The sequence below is a fragment of the Spea bombifrons genome, chromosome 6 (assembly GCF_027358695.1).
Source record: "Spea bombifrons isolate aSpeBom1 chromosome 6, aSpeBom1.2.pri, whole genome shotgun sequence".
Lineage (NCBI taxonomy): Eukaryota > Metazoa > Chordata > Amphibia > Anura > Pelobatidae > Spea > Spea bombifrons.
Genome location: NC_071092.1, coordinates 12300940 through 12324512, shown reverse-complemented (window position 1 = coordinate 12324512; position 23573 = coordinate 12300940). Strand labels below are relative to the sequence as shown.

General features: G+C 38.9%; 1 protein-coding gene across 1 annotated transcript in view; it reads left to right on the top strand.

Moving 5' to 3' along the window:
• The window catches only part of LOC128500520 (complement factor H-related protein 4-like), a 68734-nt gene that overhangs the window by 35501 nt on the left and 9660 nt on the right, over positions 1 to 23573 (top strand). The window contains exons 2-4 of the mRNA XM_053469682.1: positions 13299 to 13481; positions 15310 to 15492; positions 15884 to 16002. Of these exons, the coding sequence (XP_053325657.1) occupies positions 13299 to 13481; positions 15310 to 15492; positions 15884 to 16002 (485 nt within the window). The remainder of the gene's footprint in view (positions 1 to 13298; positions 13482 to 15309; positions 15493 to 15883; positions 16003 to 23573) is intronic.

Genomic DNA, 23573 nt, shown 5'->3' with positions numbered 1-23573 from the left:
TCGAAAAGAGTTTGGAGAAACGAGCAAAAAAGTAAATAGAAAATTATAGTTTTCCCTCTACATTGTACAGGTTTCCAAATAATCTAAGAAATGATGTATAGGCACATGGGAATTGTCGAGGAAATTTACTTACTTTCTCTGTAATTTTACATTAAATAACACATCTGCAGAATAAATGCAAACATTTACTCAAAGCAAAAATGGGAGTAGGATCATTCCTGTTATTGAAGGATATACACTCTATGAATAAATGTATTGTGACACCTGACCATTACACCAACAGGGACTTTTATGACATTGTATCAAGTCTGTAGGAAGGGGGAAGTGAGAGAGAGGCACTCACTTTGTGTGCAGCTGAAAGGAGGCGCACAATCGCCCAATCAGCAGCTGCACCCTGCAGGACTGGTTGGAGAGATCACAAAGCCCCCTTACCAGCCAAAACATTAGGGAGTGCAGAGTCTGCACCGTTACATGATGTAAGTTGCGTGTAAGGGCATTGTACATGTACAGTGGATGTAAAAAGTCTACACACCCGTGTTAAAATGTCAGGTTCTTGTGATGTTAAAGAATGAGACAAAGATAAATCATGTCAGAACTTTTTCCACCTTTAATGTGACCTATAACATGAACAATGCAATTCCAAAACAAACTGAAATCTTTATGTCAAACACATTTACTTCTGAGCAGGTATAACATCATATTAGGGTAACTAGATGACCCCCAGAATGAGGACACTGTCCCTGGACAAATTATGTCCCCGGATGCAGGGCCAGATTAATATTCATTTCCGCAGGGGACCTGCCGCTTACCCGTGTGTTGCTCGCACAGTGTGCGCGAGCAGCGTCTCTTAAAATCGCCCCGGGGAAGCAGGAACCCAGCAGAGTTATGTGAATTTACATCACATAACTCTGCTCCATTCCTGCTTCCCCTGGGTGGTACAAGATAAGTGCGAGCAACACAGAGGAAGCAGTGGCCCCTGCGTAAGTCTGCAAGCGGCGCTGAGATCTGCAGTTCAGGTATGGGGGTGGGGGAGGATGTATGAACGAGTATGCGTGATTGAGGGAATGAATGAGTATCTGTGAATGATTTGTGAATGAGTAAATGAATGAGTGTGCGTGTGATCTGTAAGTGGGGTAGGGAGCATGGCACAGGGAGGCTGTAAGTGATGTGCAGATCTCATCCTCCTGGCAGCAACAGTACACAAGGGGGAAGCTAGCCAGGTTTCAGCATGTATTGGCTGCTTGTGCATGATAAGCGCTGTATTAAATACCATATTTGCTCGATTATAAGACAAGGTTTTTCCCAGAGCAAATGCTCTGAAAAATACCCCTCGTCTTATAATCAGGGTCGTCTTATAATCAGACCTCAAATAGGTCTGATTATGAGACTAAGATCCAGATCCCCCGCAGTGATGCAGGGGACCTGGATCCTCCTGTGTTAACCCCCCCCAACTTACCGGTGCTTCCGGCATAATACAGGAGGAGGCAGGGGACATGCTGCCCGGACTAAGCACCGGGGGCTCAGAAGCAGGGGACCTGGATCCTCCTGTGGTATGCGCCCCCCCCAACTCAGAAGCACCGGTAAGTTTGGAGGAGGGAGAGTGTTAAATAGGGGGTGTAAGGCATTTCTGGAGGCAAAGTGCTCTGTGAAATGCCTTTTAACCCCTTTAATGCCACTCTGCCGCCTGAAATGCCTTTTACCTCCCTATATGCCACTCTGCCCCATAATATGCCTTTTAACCCCCTAAATGCCAGAGTGGCATATAGGGGTATAAGGCATTTCTGGAGGCAGAGTGGCACATAGGGGGTCAAAAGGCATATCATGGGGCACAGTGGCATATAGAGGGTTAAAAGGCGTATCATGGGGCACAGTGGCATTTAGAGGGTTAAAAGGCATATCATGGGGCACAGTGGCATATATGGGGTATAAGGCATTTCTGGGGCAGAGTGGCAAGCCTGGGGGCAGATGTGCATAACTGGGGGGGGCAGGTTGAAAAAAAAGTAAATAAAAACAAAATATTTTTCTCAATCATAGCTTTTATTAACAAACAATTGTTCACATAGTTTACATGAACTAACATTTACTGGTAAAACTTTTTTCCTACAGGGTCGTCTTATATTCAGGCTTTTTCTTTTTTTCATAAGTTAATATTCAGATTTTGGGGGGTCGCCTTATAATCAGGGTCGTCTTATAATCGAGCAAATACGGTAATCCTTAACCTTTCAGCGTCAAATCAAGATAACTACATTTATGTTTATATTTGGCAAACAGTTGTCTAGTTGGAACAAAATTTCTTGAGTCTTTGTTATTAAGCTCCTTTGGGGTGTTTGTCCTGCTTGTTATTTGTTGTTGGTGGACTTTAATTTGATCAGTTCTAATTATTGAAGATACTGCAATGAATACTTACTCAAAACAACCTCAGAGGCGAACAGGCCCCCTTCTGGTGTGGGTTGGTTGCAAAAGAGATCTCTAATTTCCTCAAACAACCTTTATACAATATGTTCAGCCAAACACATCTCATGCAAGTCTGATCTAGTCCAAATTTTAATTGTCCCATTTTGTACCAATCTAATTTTGCTATTCCCAAGTCAGGTCTCATCACATTATTGATCTCTGAATATGTATAGACACTATATGCTGTAGAACCTAGTGATTAATGTTAGAATATTATTTTGATACTTTTGTACAATCTATATAGCTTTTGGCACTACACACTTATTTGGCAGTTTCTTTACTTTTCTGTTTTCTTTCCCTTTGTTCCTAGATTGTACATTTCTTTGTTTTGTATGCAATTTTTTTTGTTATGCTATTTAGCTTATGTAACGAAGACTCCAGTGGAACCTGAAGCATTAAGTACTATTCTCTATGAAAAATACTTTTTTTTACGAGCACCAAGTGTTCCCTTCAGAATGTATTATCTTCTGACCTTGATATCTAATGGAGACAAGTCTACATGTTTGCATGTTAAAAAGACATATTTGTCTTTTTGACAATTTGTGTAGTTTGTGTCTGTTGCTATTAAGCCAAAAGTTAAATCTAAAACAAAGAATAAATCACCATTTGTGTATCTTTGTGATGGACAGATAAAAGGATTTTGTAGTGCTCTCAGCAGTGATTGTTAAATGAATCCTTGAGATTAAGTGACAAATACTATCGGATTCTTTACTGCTTAAATTACTCTAAGACTAGAAGATTTTTTATAAACTGAAAATAAGATTTTTATATTGAATAAACAGCAGCACTGCGGTTAAACCCACAGGTCCGAAATCACTGCCGCCCTCACAACTTGAATCTGTGACTAAGATCCACAATGGCATTTTATGTCATGTAAAAACAGCAATACGGTGAAAGTCCGCTTATATATATATATACACACCAACACATAATCAGAGTTGAAAATACAGTATAAAAGTCCTCAGTATAATATGATCGCTTTCTGTAATGGTGAGGCATTCAGCAACACCAAGATCTCCAGACCCTCTCGAGAACTCTGGACAAGTACTACATTCAACCATGCAAGTCAATGGAGCCCAGCTTACTAATCACAATGATTAGTAAAATTAAAAAAAAATAGTAAACGAAAAAAAAAAATAATAACGATGATCAGGGGAACATCCAGTTCCAACAAAATTTTAAAAAGGTCCAAATATACAGATGTTGAAAAAACCCTAATAAAAATACACCTCACAAAGGTGGCTATAAATTCATATCTGAAGGAAAATGTGTGTGAAACAAACCCCCCAAAAAATACCACCACAATGTTTGACGAAGTAGAATTAGTACACGGAAAGAGTTGAAATATTGGCATTTGGAATACTCTGCGGTGTCTAGTTTTTAAAAATATGTGGTTTGATTAGGGTAAATTGAGCTGACGCCTTCAAAGGTGTCCCAAACATAGCACATGAGGTAGAATGACCAGTTTTGAAAACAAATTAGTTTGAAATAGCAAGATACTACTTGTACTTACTTTGTTACTTTAACTTGAAAAAATAAAAATATTTCTAGACTCAGGACAAATGCTATAATCTATTGAGCAGTTTTTTTTCATTAGCTTTTGTAGATGAGTAAACGATTTTTCAAATAAAGTTTTCACCTTATTTTATATATTTTAATGGTAAATTAGATGTTATAATCAACATAATGGTATCTAAAGAAAGCTATTTTTGTCCTGAAAAGAACAATATATATAATGTGTGTGGGTGCACTAAATGATAAAGGAGTAAATTACAACTAAACACAAGCACGGCAGAACTGTTAATTTTCGAAGGGTGCAAAAAAATAAAGTATTAGTACTAGTAATAGTATTAAAAACAGTATAACAATGCAATTTGTAACTCCTTGAATCCTCTTTCTGAAAACAGTGTTTTTTTTATTGAATTAAAAAAATGCTATGCTGTATCTCATCTCTATATACCATTTCAAATGGCTAATTTGTGTGTGTGATTGATTAAAGGATTTATACAAAGAATAGTATGATTTGGTAAATCTCATGTGCATTTAATAATAATATAAATATTTTGAATATATAAAACAATGCTAAATTCTCACAATTCAGTCTGAATAAAGATATTTAAGGACATTTCTCCAGAAGAAAATTGCCAAACATGAACAAGCAACACTGGCAGTGAAACATCACTGATTATCACAAAGCAAAGTTACATTTGAGACAACCCAATATTTACTTTGCTGGCCAAACATAAGATGTCCTTCTATGGGCGAGGGATTTTAAATCATCTACAATTGAGATTCTAGTTGTTCATTTGAAAAGGGTGAAGTAATAGTACTGCTGAAAGAGAGAGGAAGAAAAAAAAAACCCCAAATGAATTATTTGTTAGAGGTAAATCGAATCAACAAGAGGGAAGTTAAAGAGAGATTAACAGATAGGATCAGTCTGCATTCTGACACTCATCGGCTCAGGCAGACAGAGAAAGAGTTGCAGAGAATCAGAAGCCAATGCTCAGTTAATTGACAATGTTATTATTGGGATGCCTTGTTTTTCTTACAGCTGGGTTATGCTGTTCTACATCACCACCAGGTAAGACAAAATATATTTCTACACATCCCATTTGGATCAAATGTTTTCGTTGCTCTGTTATACTATTTGCTCTAGATCCTGTTTTATATATTAATACTTAAAGATAAAAAGCATTGATACTTACAGGTTTGGGTTGGCAAGAGGAGTTGGCTCCTTGACTGGTTTCATTTGAACATTCTAGTAGAATTTTTTTTTTATGTACAATTACAATTACTTTATGCAACATTTACCCATTGTCTGGATCCTTTCCATATTCCTTTTAAATGATCCTTACTCTAGGTTGCCCGTTTTGATGGCTTGGTGTTGCATCCCAAATATGTTCCAATTTGCTGTGATAATGAGCCATCCGGCTGGGTTTCCCTTTGGGCCAGGTGATGCTAGCCATTCCATGATTACAGAACATAGTTTGTAAATATTGCTAAACAATTGCATCCCCACAGACATTTAGTTACAAATAATGTACAGGGTCCCTGTAGTTGTTCAGTGTAGGAAAAATGCACAATTGTGTTAAACTTTGGGGGGAAAATATGTTCCAATAATGTGTGTAAATACATGTGTGTGCCTGGATGAGCTACAGTTTGATAGAACTAAACCCACCAAACAAAACAATTGGCACCAGTTTACCCACCTTTAGCTTTCCCAAGAATGACTGCATTAATTTGTGGGGAAAACAAATCTAAGTTAATTTTGTGACTTTTGAAAAGCTAAAGCTAGCATTTTGTGTCTGCACCATACATTCTTCACCGTGCCTGTATTTCTACAGGCTGGTAGATTTATACATAACATCCAATGCATTTTCTGAAAATTCCTGCAGTGCTTAGTAGAAGCACCTTCTCTAACAGAAACCTCTTAAGATGCTCATCTGTTACTGTGGTAAGTGCTTGCATTGGTGTTCATGTGTTCCCAGCAAAAATTATGAATGACCTACATGATTTTAGAGTTATTGTTAAGTATAATTGGTAATTTTTCCAAACACACATAATATTTATCTTAATGTAAGGTGATGACATTCAGGAGATGGGATTCATACCACCCGAGTTTCCTCTTTTAGGAGGGACAGGCCATCCTTGGGACCCAAAGGCACCTGTGCATGTTTAATCTCCTGTTGTCCCTCTTTTTCAGCTGAAGAGATTTAATGGGTTCCAGTGTATCACAGTGTTTTACAGTCCAAAAAGTCACAATAAAGTGAATAGAAACAGCATAATTTACATTGTGTAATACCTACATTTATTGTATAAATAAGATACAGTGTCGCATATAAAGCCTTTCTAACTATATGAAATGTTATGAGTTGCAATTTATTAATTTATTTGTAAACTTACTTTAGGATATTAGCTTAAAGTTAAAATGAGTGATTTACACCTGAGCAAAATACCCAAGGCTTATAACACCCTACAACCAGTGTCTCCGTAAAGGCTGGTAGTTTGATTATGGTAAAAGAGCAATTTTAAGCAATTTGCATGTTGCGTTTTTGCAACACCTTAATGCATAACCCTCATTGTGTTTTCTGAAAATCCAACAGTGCTTGAAAAATAAGGTCCATCACATAAACTTTTAAGGTGCTCATTCCACTTCTATAGTCATATAGTACATGCTTTTGTGGCACATGACAAGCATTTGTTCCCTGCAAAAATTATAAATGAGCAAAAAAGAATTGCATGACTACAGAATTATTCCGGTAAGGGGTGGAAGCATTCAATAGGATTAAGAATAATGTTTGTAATGGCATTTCATTACAAAAGTTGATGTCCTTCTGCAGTCTAAAGATTTAGTGGAAGGGAAATGCTCCAGTTGATTTATCATTGTTTTTTGGGCATGTGCGTCGGGTGTCTCATTAAACACACCCCACATAGGGTGAACACATTTTATTTCTGCCATTCAAGGACACATTATGAAGCCCGTGACATCACACACACAGGTGTGTGTGTGTGTATATATATATATATATATATATATATATATATATATATATATATATATATTTTTTTTTTATATTGAAAAAAATTGGACCCGAGGCAAGCATTTCCTTGGGCCCTGCTCCACGCTCCCTAGCAATCCCTCCCCTCCCGCACCAAAAAAAAGGTACAGATCAAATAAACAACACATAAAACAGGTGTTTCATGCATGGATCAACTGAATAAGACATACAAACCTACATAACTACATACATAAATATGGAAACATAGCACAGCAGATATAGATCAGCGCATTAACACACAAACCCAGCTTTGCATGTATAGATCAATTGAAATTCACATGTGAACTCAGCACTGAAGGCAAAGAATCAGACATGCAAATCCTGTATTTGCAGGTATACAATAATAATGTATGGAAATATAGCATTGCAGGTATAGATCAACAGAACACACAAGCCCAGCATTGTAGGTATAGATCAACTAGAAATCACATGTGTCGATCAACTGAATAAGACATACAAACCCTGTGTTTGCAGGTATACATAAATAATATATGGAAACATAGCATAGCAGGTATAGATCAATTGGAATTCACATAAAAACTCAGCAATAAAGGTATAGATACACCCGCTAAATCACAGGCACAGATTACAGGTTGCACAACCCAAAGCCAGCCCTGGCGTCCACACCTGACCAGCAACCAGATAACACACGCAAGACAGCCCAGCATGAGTCAACTTTGTCCCCAAAGAGCCCATCCTATTCCATCTTTGTCCCATACCCTGCCTGTGCCATCTTTGCCTTCCCACAAATCAATTATACATATATGATACCCACAAACTTTCACTAATTCATACTTTCATTCACATAATTAATTCACATAATTGTTTATTCTCTCACTCACACAAATAATATACACATTAGGGCTGCAACTAACGATTATTTTGATAATCGATTAGTTGGCCGATTATTTTTTCGATTAATTGGATAACAAAATGCAATTTTTTTTTATTTAAAATAATGTAATAAAAAACTTTACACTTTCATCTCTTTATCACAATGTCATTTCTCCATTCACCTTCTTATTTTACTGGCATAATGATAAAAGCTACAAGAACCCAAACACAGTGTTTCTCAAACTAGGTTTTAATACAAAGTTATTAGTAAATATTAATTCATATGTTAACTATTTTTCATATTTAATAAAAACTATGAGAAAAAAGCCTTGTTTATTTTCTTTTATTTACCAAACTGCCCCCACTTATGCACATCTGACCCCCAGCTTGCCACTCTGCCCCCATATATGCCTTATACCTCCTATATGCCAGAGATTCCACTGTGCCCCCTGATATGCCACTGTGCCCCCGATATGCCTTATACTCCTTATATGCCAGTGATATACAACTGAGCCCCCTGATATACCGTATACCCCCAGATATGTCTTATGCCCCCCTGATATGCCTAATATCGATATGCCCTGTACCCCCTATATGCCACTGTGCCCCCTGATATGCCTTATAACTTTCAATATGCCACTCGCCCCCATTTATGCCTTACACCTCCCTATATGCCACTGTGCACCCTGATATACCACTCCCCCCCATAAATGCCCTGCACCACCCTGAAATTCATTATACTCCCTGATTCACCACTCTGCCTCCCCCAGATATGCCACTCTGAAATTCATTATACCCCATACACCACTCTACCTCCCCTATACACCACTCTAACTCCCCCAGATATGCCACTCTGCCTCCCTTAAATTCATTACACACCCATACACCACTATAACTCACCCATACACCACTCTGCCTCCTCTGCCCTCCCATACATCACTCTGCCTCCCCCCATACACCATTCTGCCTCCTGCCCCCTCCCATACACCACACTGCCTCTCTCCCTAGCTCCCATACACCCCTCTGCCTCCTCCCCCTCCCATACAACCCTCTGCCTCTCTCCCGACTCCCTGATGTTTTGTGAACCTCCGTTGCTGACAGGCACTTTCACTGGAGCTTCATAGAAGCATTGCGCAGACCCCCACCAGCTGACAGAGAGGATGATCCTCTGCAGGAGACCTTGATTCTCTGTCAGCTGGTGGGGGTCTGCACGATGTTACTCCCCTTCACTTCCGCTGGGGCTTCTACATCATGTGATGCCGACGCTGCATCGTAAGTGGAAGTGGAGGGGAGAGGCGGAAGTTGTGTGTTAGCATCGCACACACAACCACCGGCTGACAGTGAAGGGAATCCGAGTCCCCTCCAGCGTTGCGGGGGATCTGGATTCTAGTGTTATAATCCGATCTCTGCTTGAGGTCGGATTATATAAGGAGAGGAGTTTTTCAGAGCATTTGCTTTGAAAAAAAAACCTCTTTTTATAATCGATAAAAATCGATTCGACTAATCGATAATGAAAATCTTTTCATTATCGATTTTATTGATTAGTTGTTGCAGCCCTAATACTCATATTCATTTATGCAGTCTCACAAATTCATTAGTTCTCTTCCTCATTCAGACAATTCATCCACACATTAATGCATTCATTCTCTCCCCTAATCACACAATTCATCCACACACTAATTAATTTATTCTCTCACTCACTCTTTATTTATTTAAATATTCTTTCTACCCACTCTCCCCCTTCTCACTATCTCCACCCCTCTCCCTCCCTTCTTATAATCGACCCCCCTCCCTTCTTATAATCGACCCCCCTCTCTTCTCATAATCTACCCCCTCTCCCCACTTTGTAGTTCACTTTGGTGAGTGTGTGAGGCCTCTGTCTCCCTGCTCTACCGTGGTGCTCACTGATGAAAAAGACGACACTTCAATTCCGGGACAATGCATTGTCCCGGATTGAGGCTGCCCAGGACCTGGGACTTAAACTCCCATTGCGGGACTGTCCTGGGCAATCCAGGACGTATGGTCACCCTATTCCCACACCCTTTAATGAGCCCCCACTGGTGCTTACCAGTAGTAAGTATATTCACTGAGCCGGAGCTTCAGTGCACCACGTGTCGGGAGATAAGTAGCTTCTCCTGCCTTGAAAATAGTTGGGGGCACGCAAAGGGTCAAATGCTTGTGAGGAGATTTTGCAGAATCCCCATTAATTTGCAAAGGGGGCAATATTTACCTTTAAGGGCATCTAATACCTGTCATGTGCATTAAAGTTCATATGGAGGGTCCCTTTCAGGGAAAAGCAGCCCTGTAAATATTTGGACACCAGCCCCATGCATTCTATCACATGCCTATCTGAGCCACACTATTTAACATCCAAATAGCTGTAAATCGTTATTTTTAAATCCATATTAAATTGTTCCTTTACAATAACAGAATAACACATTATTATTCATAAAATCCCAAGAATCCAAAAGTGTTAAAAGGTCCAAATAAGTACCTGGAAATGGACAGAATCTTAACTCCTCACCATCCATGTGTGCTGGATAAAGATGGTATCAGCGCTTGGCAGATGTATGAGATAGAATCTTATGTGATGGGATTGGGAGTAATCAGTACACTAAAAAAGTAATCATACACCTGAAGCCACAATTTACTGCCACTAATCCTTTTTCATAAAATATGCAGATTAAAATAGATTAAATGACACAAAACCTTTACTTTTTCTCTTACTGATTTCTGGGCCTAGAAGTGACCGCAAATTCAGGAGGGTGTTTTATGTAAGTAGCAATTAAATAGTTACATTTATTCCTACAATAAGTAAAGTGCCAGGAAACAGAAGATCAAAAACACACCCCAGGACAAGCTCTGCCACACATACACCCAAACGTACACACCAGGACAAGCTCTGCCACAACAACACCCAAACACACGCGCCAGGACAGGCTCTGCAACAAAGATACCCAGACACACACACCAGGACAGGCTCTGCCACACAGACACCCAAACACACACACCAGGACAGGCTCTGCAACACAGATACCCAAACATTCACACCAGGACTGGCTCTGCCACATCGACACCCAAACACACACACCGGTTTCCGGGTGGGCCAGTCTGGCTCTGAATCTATTTAACAGTTTTTTTTTCATTAGCTTTTATAGATGAGTAAAAGTTTTTTTGAGTCAGAAAAGGTCCCTTTTTTCTCTACATTCTTTCTGGTTGCTACCATTAGTATGTCACTTCATTTCTGCTGGTCTCTATAAGCCTTATGTATGACTATATATACAGTGGACATGTCTACACACCCCTATTTTAATGTGACCTATAATGTGAACAATTTAATTGCAAAACAAACTGAAATTTTTGAGGGGGAAATTAAATAAAAAATAAAAACAAACTCACAATACCTCTAGATTGAAGCCTTTTGCTTTTTTAGCATACTGTTTTGTCTTTTGTTATTTAGAAGCAAGTTGCAATAAGTCAGAGTTCCCTCATGGCTCGGTAAACAATTCAATTCCAATCTACAAAGAGGATGCAATATTATCATATGTGATGAGAAATACTCCATGCTAATCCTACTGGACCTTTCTGCAGCTTTTGACACTGTGGACCACCCTCTTCTCCTTCAAATGCTTCATGATCTCGGCCTCCGTGACCTGGTTCTCTCTCCTGGTTCACTTCCAACCTCTCTGATCGTACCTTCAGCGTCTCCGTCTCCATTAACACTTCCCATGCGCTACCTCTCTCAGTTTTGGTACCACAAGGCTCTGTTCTAGGACCCCTTCTATTCTCTCTTTACACTTCCTTGCTTGGCAAACTGATCTCATCTTTTGGCTTTCAATACCACCTGTACGCTGATGACACCCAGATCTATCTATCCTCCCCTGATCTCTCTCCCTCTGATCGTGTAACTAACTGCCTTGCACCTCTACCTGGATGTCTGCACGTTTCTTGAAACATAACCTCTCCAAAAAATAACTTCTCATCTTCCCTCCCTCCAATGCTAAGATTCCCCCATCGATTTCCCTCAATGTTAATTGTGCTATCATCTCCCCGTCAAAATCCTCACTCATATTTTCAAAGCCCTTCACAGCGGTTCCTCCTCACTCATCTCTACATACACTTCTAACTGGTCTCTCCACTTATCCAATGATCTCCTTCTATCCTCATCTCTGATGCACGCATACAAGATTTCTCCAAGGCTGCCCCTATCCTCTGGAATGCCCTCCCCCGTCATATCCGTCTCTCCCCCTGCCTTCGGTCCTTCAAAAAATCCCTTAAGACCCACTTCTTTAAGGATGCTTATAATATTGCACATTAACACCCCCCATATTCCCTTAGCTCACCTCTCCTAGTCTCTCTAATGAAGTACTTATACTAGTGTGGCTGCTCCATCCCTTACTATGGCACTTTTACCTTTTACCTATTGTGTAACACACCCTAAATCCCTCTAGATTGTAAACTTGTTTGAGCAGGGTCCTCCTAACCTGTTGTCTCTGTAAGTCAATTTGTTATGTTACATACTACTTGTTATGTCCTGTGTACCCATTGTATAGCGTTACGGAATTTGATGGTGCTATATAAAACAATAAATATTAATAATAAATACAAAGTGTACCGGAATTCTGAAGCAACTTGTACTAAAAATGGTTGGAGCCCTGAGCCTGCATGATTGGTTTTAAAATATATATTTGAGTTGAAAAGAAAAAAAGAGATGTCTACAATTAAAATTGTCCTAACAAGCATCATTGTTTCAGTGCTTTTATCTCCTCTATCACTATTTGGCTTATCTTTTCTGGTGAGGGCAATATGCCTTTTGAGTGCATACTGGGATGTAGATCAATGTAACACAAAATAAAATCATATAATTGTATAAGCTGAACACTTTTTATGTTTGTTGCAAATTTCTTACTAGGTACTGCACATGTGGTGTGTTCAAACAGTTGTATGCAAACTCATTATCACTGTTACAATTGTAGAATTACATTTATGAAGTTTTTTTAGCACAAAGTTTTAAATGTGATCTTATCATCATTGCAAACGTATGCAACCAGCAGGACTAATATTGGTTGCTAAAGTGATAAGACTGTTTCAGACTACCTTTTTTACATGTAACCCTCCATTGTGGCCATTAAGGGTTAGGTGTTGTGCACTGCAAGGTCACATGCATCATATGCAACTGTAAATGTACATACTAAAATGCATTGTATCAGGGTTTTCCCGTCACCCTGTGCCCCCCAATGAGCACAGGGGGTTCTACAATGGTCTGTCCCTACAGACCTCTGCTCCATCCCAGTGTACACAGCTTCAATGTTGAGCATCGGGATATGGCATCATATCCTGGTGTTCAGCATCAACAGCCTGTAGGCATTAAAAGGTTTATAATATAACATATACTACAACATAACACATATTTTTTTACTTTTTGTTTTTTGTCTTTGTGTTTTTTTTCAGGTAAAAAATGTAATATGCCCAACATTGAAAATGGAAGTCTTTATTACAACTATTGGTTTCCAAAATCACTGGGTAATGACATCATCTATACTTGTCACAGCGGATATTTGTCACCATCCAAAGATTATTATAGCAGATCTTTTTGTTCTGAAAATGGTTGGATTCCCCCACCAAGGTGTCTAAGTAAGTACTATAAACAAGTTTATACCATTTTAGAGACCAATTGTTGTAAGCCCAATGTAAAGACACAATAATATAAAAAACAATTTCTTATAAAGTATGCGTGTCCACTCCTGGCAACTGTCTTGAATGTTTTCCACTTTTGAATAATCTTTCTCACTGTAGAATGATGGACTTTAAATTGTTTGCTTCTGTAAGATCATTGCTGATGTCTTTCTTACTTGGCATTGTGTTAACACATACCTGAATGCTCCAGACCAGCAAACTGCTAAAACTTCGACTTTTATAGAGGTGGTCACACCTGCTGCTGATTAATTAATCAAGGGCATTTGATGAGCTGCACCTTACCGCTGCATAGCATCTTAATTCCTATGGAAGCAGTAAGGGTCTACTAAGTTTTTCATATATGGCTTCTACATTTTGGCTTTATTTTTGCTAAATAAATCATGACACAGTGTAATATGTAATGTGTTGCAATGTGTATGTAATTTTTAGACCTGCTAAGAAACAGATGATTGTTATTATGTTCTGATATGTTAAACGCTAGAAAGTGTATATTTATGTGTATGGGCAGTGTATATGTGCGTGTATGAGTAGACATATGTGTGCGCAGTGTATATATGTGTGTGTATAGGCAGGTGTGTGTATGGGCAGTGTATATGTGTCTGTATGGGAAGGCATGCGTATATGGACAGTGTATGTATATATGCCAACATTACTTTTTTTTGGCCTAAAGGTATAGAATAATTCCCTGTGATACACGTGACCTGGGGCACTGTTTAGTATTGATTGTTTTTTGTAAAGCATTATATTAACTAGTTATGTGCTGGAATGTAATGCTCTGGTAATGTTTTTTTATGTATATTTGTTCTCCTTAACTTCCCAGCCTTTCTCTTGATCTCTCCTCCTTTCTCTCTCATTTTCTCTGTTATCTCTCTTTTCTCCGCATTCTTTTTACCTCTCCTCCTTTTTTTCTTTACCACACCTTTTTTCCCATATCTCTCCCCTTTCTGCAGATCTCCCCTCCTCTTTCTCTTAAGCTCTCCTGCAATTGATTGCTCCTTCTTATTTTCTTTTCCCCTTTTTCTTCATACCCCCCCTTTTGTTTTTTAACTTTCCATTTTTTCTTTGATACCTCTTTCTTATCTTTTTTTTATTATTTCAACTCTTTCATTCTCTTTATCTCTTCTCCGATTTCACTTTACCTCCCTTCTTTCTATAACTATCTCTCCCCTTCACTTACCTTTTTGAAGTTCTGGGGTGTGAGCACGAGGTCTGTTCATACAGACCTATCTCTCACCACTCCATCTTGAAGCTCCTGGCTTCAGCGCTGAGCACCGGGATATGTGGTTATATCTATTCGCTCAGCATTATTAGCTGGTGTGTTTTGTGAGGGAGCAGGAAGACAGAGGTCTAAACAGACCTCGCACTCCCTTTATTGTGAGTTGGTTAGTTATGATCTCCCCAACCAGTCCTGCTCCTAGTGGGGCCAGTGGGCAGTCGCCAACAGCGTTTCAGTTGAAGGAGCACATGGGGGCACAATGCTATGTGTTATTAGCAATGCTAATTAGTTGGCTCAGGGAGAGTTCCTGTCCAGAAAGTGCTCCCATTTATTTTAATTGCAGCATTAAGCTACTGATCTTACTGCATCTTATACTCTAGAGCTATAGCTTGTACGTAAATTACAATTTATTTATTTTTATTTTTTCAACAAGTTGAACACAAAAAAAAATACTGACTTGTAATAAACTGAGATTGTGTAAACGTACTCCAAGTAAACATGAATAAAATATTTTTGGTGAGCAAAATTTTACTTTATTTTTTTCATTAGAAACCTGTAGTCATCAGGAAGCTTCAGTTGAAAATGCATATCTTGAGAATCCTGAACGCATTTATCTGAGTGGTGACAAAGTGAAATTCAATTGTTACAAAGGCTATTCAACTCCAAATGGTAGAGAAAATGGAGAAAAGGAATGTCTTCCTAATGGGAGGTTTACTCCAGCAAAATGTTCCAGTAAGTAATTTAATATGTATCGCTTATGATAAAAACATTGAAGTGGCAGTAAACCTTTTGTTTCACTTTTAGCAAAATTATTAAGAAAACCTTACATAAAATAAATGTTTGCAGAATTGCCAGCAATCTTGTCCCTGGTCTTCACTACTGAAGCTGACCTCTGACCATACAGGAGCTGACTGAGTTACATAGTTACATAGTTATATAGGCTGAAAAAAGACATGTGTCCATCAAGTTCAGCCTTCCTAGATCTGTTAATTTGTCGCTGTTAAAAAAGCATGCTTAGCTCCTCACTTAGCTGCCACTTGGTATATTTGATGTTCTTTAGTTGGGACTGAGAGGGAGGTAATGCATAACATAATGTTGTTGTTATTGTTTTCCACTTCTACAGAGACCTGTGAAATGAGACAATTACTTAATGGAAAATACAGCCCGAATAAAAGTGTATTTGATGTTGGAGAGTATATCCGTTTTGAATGTAATGAAGGATTTATGATTAAAACTAGACTTGTGCATTCATCCATTCGTCTTCGGGCGAACATGGAAACGAACACGAAGAGTGCGTTTTCGTGTTCGTTCCGAAGAGAAGACGGCGGCGGTAAAACGTAGGCGAAGACGAAGACACACACCACGGAGATCTTCGTGATTGTCTTCGTCTTCGTCTACCATTCCCCCCCCCCTCTAACTTACCTTGTCTTCGCGGCATCGCGGCAGTTCCCGGAAGTGGAAATCCGCAGGTTCGCCGTCACGGGTTACAGGGCAGTGCGAATGAGCCTATTGGTCGCCTACAAGGACCTCCTCTGGCATCAACCAATTGGTTGATGCCAGAGGAAGACCCTGCAGGTGACCAATAGGCTCACTCACACGGTCTTTGTAACCCCTGACAGCGAACCTATGGATTTCCGCTCCCGTTAACCCCAACAGAGTCGCTCGTGCAGACTTTTAAAACCCCAATGCTGCAACTTACCCGGCACATCCCACTGGTCTCCCTGTTCTATCAGTTAAATGTCCGCACGAACGACTTTATTGGCACCAGGAGTATAACAGTCTGTACGAGCGACCCTATTGGTCGCCAGCAGGGGGCTCGTCTGCCATCAGCCAATGGCAGACGAGCCCCCTGCTGACGACCAATAGAGTTGCTCATACGGACATTTAAACTCCTGGCGCCAGAGCAGCTTTAACCCCGTATTAACCCCTTAACTGGGGAAAACGAAGAAAACCTGAACACGAAGAATGTCCGCGAATATTCGCCCGAAGAGAAGACAGGACCAGGCGAATATTCGCGGATACGAAGTTTTTTTTTTTGCCGAAGACGAGCACGAAGACGAACACGAAGAGCCCCCTGGTGCCCAAGTCTAATTAAAACCAGAAAAATCATTGGAAATGCTCAATGTCTTTACAGTGGCTGGTCAGAATGCACTGGTCGCTCGTACAGACATTTAACTAATTGAACAGGGAGGGAGACCAGTGGGAAGTGCCGGGTAAGTTGCAGCATTGGGGTTTTAAAAGTCTGCACGAGCGACTCTGTTGGTCGCTCGTACAGACTTTTAAAACCACAAATGGGCAAGCGTAAGGATCAGGTGTTCCTGATCTCCAGGGGTCAGTACCTATCAAAAGTGGTCCAAGGAAGGAAAAGTGATGAATTGGGAACATGGGCATCCAAGGCTCTTTGATGCACATGGGGGGGTGAAGGCTTGCCCATGTGGTCCAATCCAACAGACAAGGTACTGTAGCTCAAATCAGTGGCGTCTCCAGCTTTCATATTTAGGGGGGGCACATGGGGGGCCAGGGACCAAAGTAGGGGGGCCAATTATAAAACGACACATATTATGTAATAATACATGTAATAATAATAATGTAATAATACATAATATGTAAATAAGTAAAGACTGTGATTAAAATATGATTTCAAAATAACAGCTAAACTGGCAGTTATTTTTCATTCTTTAATATTAGCCCCTGCTGACAATATATATAAATATTAGACCCTGCTGCAGATATATAGAAATATTACACCCTGCTTCCGATATATATTAATATTAACCCCTGCTGCGGATATATATTAATATTAGCCCCTGCTGCCGATACATACTTATATTATACCCTGCTGCCGATATACATAGAAATTATACCCTGCTGCCAACATATATTAATATTAGCCCCTACTGCCGATATATATTATTAGTCCCTGCAGCCAATATATATATAAATATTAGCCCCTGCAGCCAATATTTATTGATAATAGGCCCTGCAGCCAATATATATTAATATTAGCCCCTGCTGCCGATATATATAAATATTAGTCCCAGCTTCCGATATATATTAATATTAGCCCCTGCAGCCAATATATATTAATATTAGACCCTGCTGCCAATATATTTGCCACCCTGACTGCAGATCAGGGGAAGACAGTGAGAGTCAGTGCAGTGTTCCCTCCTTCTGACTGCACCGTGACATTGAGAGGTCCTCTCCCCTGTAATCATCCCCAGAGTCCCTTTGTCCCCTCATTCACTAAACCATACCGCTCTTTTACTTACACCCTGTAGTTCAGGTATAGATCAAATAAACAACACATGGAAACAGCACACGCAACTGAATGAGATAAAAAAAAAAAAAACTGTATTTGCAGGTATACATAAATAATGTATGGAAACATAGCAGATACAGATCAACAGAATTATTAAATTATTAAAATCCCAGAAATCCCAGAAATCAAAAAAGTTAAAAGGCCCAAATAAATTAAGGAGGTTAGACATAATGGAAACTTCAACAAAACTTTTAGCCATTAATGCATCACAACCATTTTAGCGCTGCGTCACCAAATGAACACCTCATCACAGATAACACAATGCATACAGCTGCATATAACTAAGCTGAGTACCACTTGGTCTGTGAAGGCCTGTGAAACCAAAGGGGAATAGTGTCCTGTATACTGTAATCAAGAATTGAGTTTCACAAACTCTGAACCAACATCTAACTTTTAATAATATATTCAGATTGAAATAAGAGTAAATTACACAAAACCTTTCCTCTGATTTCTAGGCCTAGAAAGTTTTGTCCTCTGAAGTGACCACAAAATCTGGATAAATAAAAATTACAAAGTTCTATTTAACCCTACAGCAAGTAAAGTGCCAGGAAACAGATGACCAAACACATATCAGGACAGGCTCTGCCACACTGACACCCAAAGTTTTGTCCTCTGAAGTGACCACAAAATCTGGATAAATAAAAATTACAAAGTTCTATTTAACCCTACAGCAAGTAAAGTGCCAGGAAACAGATGACCAAACACATATCAGGACAGGCTCTGCCACACTGACACCCAAATACATACCCCAGGACAGGCTCTGCTGTCACATGGACCCCCACATCAGGATGGGATAACCCACTAATAGTATATAAAATGCCTTCCACATTGCTTTGCTGTTTGTGTGTATTGACCCTTGTGTATTTGTGCCCCCCCAGCCATCCCCCTTTGTGCATTTTTGCAATACACCCTTGTGTATTGATTTATTTGATGCCCCCAGCCAGCCCCCCCTCCCTTGTCTATTGATTTATTTGATGCCCCCAGCCAGCCCCCCTCCCTTGTCTATTGATTTATTTGATGCCCCCAGCCAGCCCCCCCTCCCTTGTGTATTGATGCACCAACCCCTTGTACTGGTTAATGGCCCCCATACCCATGTGTATTAACCCTCCCCCCCGTTTGTGTATTGATATATGTGACATCCTTCTAACCACCCTGATGTGTAATTATGTCCCCAGCCACCATCTTTTTGTATTTTTTTATTTTCCCAATGCAGCCCCCCCTTGTTAATGTCCCTCCTTCTGTCACCTCCACTATTTATTTAAAATAAAATACTTTTTTTGCTGGCCTTCATTCTTCCACTGTAACACAGCAGACTGCTCTTCTCCCTCATGCTCTTCTCCCTGTCAGGCAGTGACAAGCAACTGTTCCGTAAGAGCCCGCCCCCTTCAAAGGGGCGGGACGAAGAGCCTCAGTCAGTGATCGTCATGCCGGCAATCCATTAAGCAGCCAGCGGAGGCGGTTTTACAGCCGCTTTGAAACAATTGGAGCTTAGTGTTCCGGCACACCGGGTCAATGGTATAGCGTTTCAATTGGGGGGGCACACTGGGGGGCACAGCATAATGTAGGGGGGGCCATGGCCCCCTCTGGCCCCCCCTGGCGACGCCACTGCTCAAAATTGCTGAAAAAGTGGTTCTGATAGAAAGGTGTCAGAACACGCAGTGCATCGCAGTTTGTTGTGTGTGGGGCTGCGTAGCCACAGACCAGTCAGGGTGTCCATGCTGACCCCTATCTACTGCTGAAAGCGCCTACAATGGGCACGTGAGCAATGAAAGAAGGTGGCCCGGTCTGATGAATCAAAATTTCTTTTACTCCATGTGGGCAGCAGGGTGCGTATGCGTCGCTTACCTGGAGAACAAATGGTACCAGGCTGCATCCATGGAGGCCCCACCATCCAACTTACAGGACAGGATCTGCTGCTAACGTCTTGGTGCCAGATTGCACAGCACAACTTCAGTGGTCTAGTAGAGTCCATGCCTCGACGGGTCAGGGCTGTTTTGGCGGCAAAAGGGGACCTACACAATATTAGAAAGGTAGTCATAATGTTAGTGGGGATCGGTGTAAATATATATAAATGGGGATGAAGGAGCCTGCCGTAATACTTGAGAGTTAAGGTAAGTATTCAGAAGGGGCAAACCAGGGTCGGTAACCAAGCAGGCAGGCAGGTGAATAATTGCTGTCGGATACAAGCTGGAGTTAAGGAATGGAGAAAGGTTGGGCTGTAGGCAAGTCAGGCAGGCGGATAGTCAAAATCAGATACCAGCTGGAGTCAAGAATTGGAGATTGATTGCATAGGCTATCCTAAATCATAGACAAGATGAAGGGCCAGTTAAAGGTTTGAGCATATATATATATTACCCCCAAAACCAAATGCCTGTAGTGTGTGTCCTAGAAAATCCCATCTGACCCTGTCAAAAGCCTTTTCGGCATCTAATGACAGGGCCAGAATTGGGATATTTAATCGTTGGGAGGCATCTAAGATATCTATGACTCTTCTAATATTGTTTTTGGATGATCTACCTGGAACAAATCCAGATTGATCTCGATGAATTAAGTCCACAATCACTCCTTTTAATCTCTTTGCTAATATAGCAGCATAGATTTTAATATCGCCATTTAATAGCGAAATTGGTCTATAGTTAGAAAGGATCTCCGGATTTTTATCAGGTTTTAAAATAGGAATTATGTTAGTTCTTAACATATCCCGAGGGAAATTCCCCTTCACTATTGCCTCATTAAAAGTTTTAGCAAGTTTAGCTGCCAGAAGATCTTTATATATTTTATAAAATTTATTGCTAAATCCATCCGGTCCAGGTGTCTTATTGATTTGTAGTTCCTTTATTACATTTTTAACTTCTGCTATATTAATTGGTCTATTAATGACCTTTAGTTGTTCTTCTGAGATTCTAGGAAATTTCCTATTTAAAAAATAATCCTGAGGTGGATTTTGTTCTGTCCTTGTTAAATTATAGAGAGTCTTATAATAATTATTGAAAGCGGCTCCAATTTTCTCGGGTGTAAGACATAACTCTCCATTAGATCTAATTCTATTGATTCTTTTAGATTGTTTCTTAGCTTTTAATTTACTTGATAATAATGTGTCTGCTCTATTATTTTTATAGTACCATTTAGTTTTTAAATAATATAGATTTTTATTCTTTTCCTCAATAAGTAGTTCATTAATTTTATTTTGAATCTTACTTAATTGTTCAGTTTTATGATGAGTTGGAGAAAGTTTATTTTCATGTGAGAGTCTATAGTAATTCACATAAAGGTCTGCTAAAGATTCACCTCTAGCTTTCTTTAACATGGAGCCAAGTTTGATTATATGCCCCCTAATTACACATTTATATGCACACCAAATAGCACCTGAGGTAACATCTTCAGTTTCATTTTCAAGAAAATAATTCTCTGACATTTTCGCTATATACTCCCTATTGTCCTTTTTAAGTAATATATTTTCGTTTAAGCGCCAATTTGTCATTTTTTTAAAGGGTTTGGGGTATAATATCAAGTACTATCGCGTTGTGATCTGACCAGGTTATTTCATGAATCAGCACTTTTTTTACTTTCTTAATCATCTGATCATCGCCTAAAAATAAATCTATTCTGGAGTAAGAAAGGAAAGTTTTAGAAAAACAAGTAAAATCTATCTCCTCAGGATGATATATCCTCCAGAGGTCCGAAAGTCCATAGCTTCTAAGAAATTTCTTAAATTGGGCCGCCTGTGATTTTATATTTTTATCTAGAAGCTTACCTCTAGTAGTTTTTTTTATCTAATATTGGATCTATTATTCGATTAAAATCCCCTGCTAGGAGTAGATTACCTTGTTTTAATCTATCAATTTTCTGAAAAAGATTCTTAAAAAATAAGTTAGAGGATCCATTGGGTGCATATACATTTATCAAAGTATATATTTCGCCTTGAATCTCAGCTATAACTATTAAGACTCTGGCTTCTACATCAGCTTCATGATAAATGATTTTTATATCAAGCTCATCGCTAATAAGAATTGCTACACCTCTTTTTCTATCGGTCTCTAATGAGGAGCAGAACACATGACTAAATTTCTTAGGGATAAATCTCTTAGAATCCAATTGTTTCCAATGAGTTTCTTGTAGAAATACAATCTGAGCTCTTTCCTTTCTGATATAATCAAATAAGATTGAACGCTTATTGGGAGAATTTAAACCCTGGGTATTTATAGAAATAATCTTAACCATGATCCTTAATTCTTTGATTTTTATGGATTCCTTCCTTGCTCATCTCAAATAGTACATAGTAAACATTTAGACCGTTAACATTACATATAATTAAAAATAAAAAAACATCATCTTTTATTATAATTAATTTAATTATAAAATATCCATTTATGTTCCGTGGTAATAACCCCCTACCACGATTAAAGAGTATCATATTCGAATTATACATAAGAAATATGATATTGGGTGGAGCCGTGAGGCCGTTAGCCGAGAAAGAGAGAAAAAAAAAAAAATCACTCCTGTGTTGACCTTCTCTTTATATAAAGCCTTTGAGTGTGGTGACATTAAGTTAGTGAATATCATCCCAAATGTGTTTCCCTATATCATTTAGGTTATTATGTATATATGTTTAAAGTTTCAACGTGTTGTGATATATAATCTGCAATTTTTTTATTACTAAAGGTCAGACAATATGTCAACTTTTACTGAGTGATGTGGACAATTATATTCATTACTATCCCATTTATTATATGTAGTCTCTATGGTCTTTAGTAAAATATATTATATATATATATATAATAAGTAAATCTATTATCCCTTGATTGTTATTTAAAAATATCCATTATTTACCTATTTATAAAAATACTATTGACCATCATTCACAATCATTTTTTCTATAATTTAAATGTATGCATATCTGGTCTATTGATTTAATTTGCTCCAATATTAAAGTTCATTTAAAATCTCTCTATTGTCATAATGACAATAGTTCATTTAAAATCTCTCTATTGTCATTTTAATAATGTACCTGTTTATCTATTCAGAAATGAATATATCTATCTAATTCTAAAATAATTATTGATCATTATTTTTTCATCAATTTTAATTTTCAATATAACTGATTAATTTATCAATATAAGTTTAACAACAGCACCAAATCACGTTTAATTATTTATTATCATGAGAATGATAGTATCTACAGCACTAGCACTTGTCATACATATTTAATTATGAGGATGATAGCATTCATCACTATCACAACTCCCATCACACACTACACACACACACCATTAGAAGATTCCATAATAATTTATAAATATTTATTATCATGAGAATGATAGCGTCTACAGCACTAGCACTTGTCATACATATCCAATTATGAGGATGATAGTACTCATCACTATCACAACTCCCATCACACACTACACACACACACCATTAGAAGATTTCATAATAATTTATAGTTAGTTCTTTCAGATCACGTCACACATACTATTTGTACACCCAATTAGGC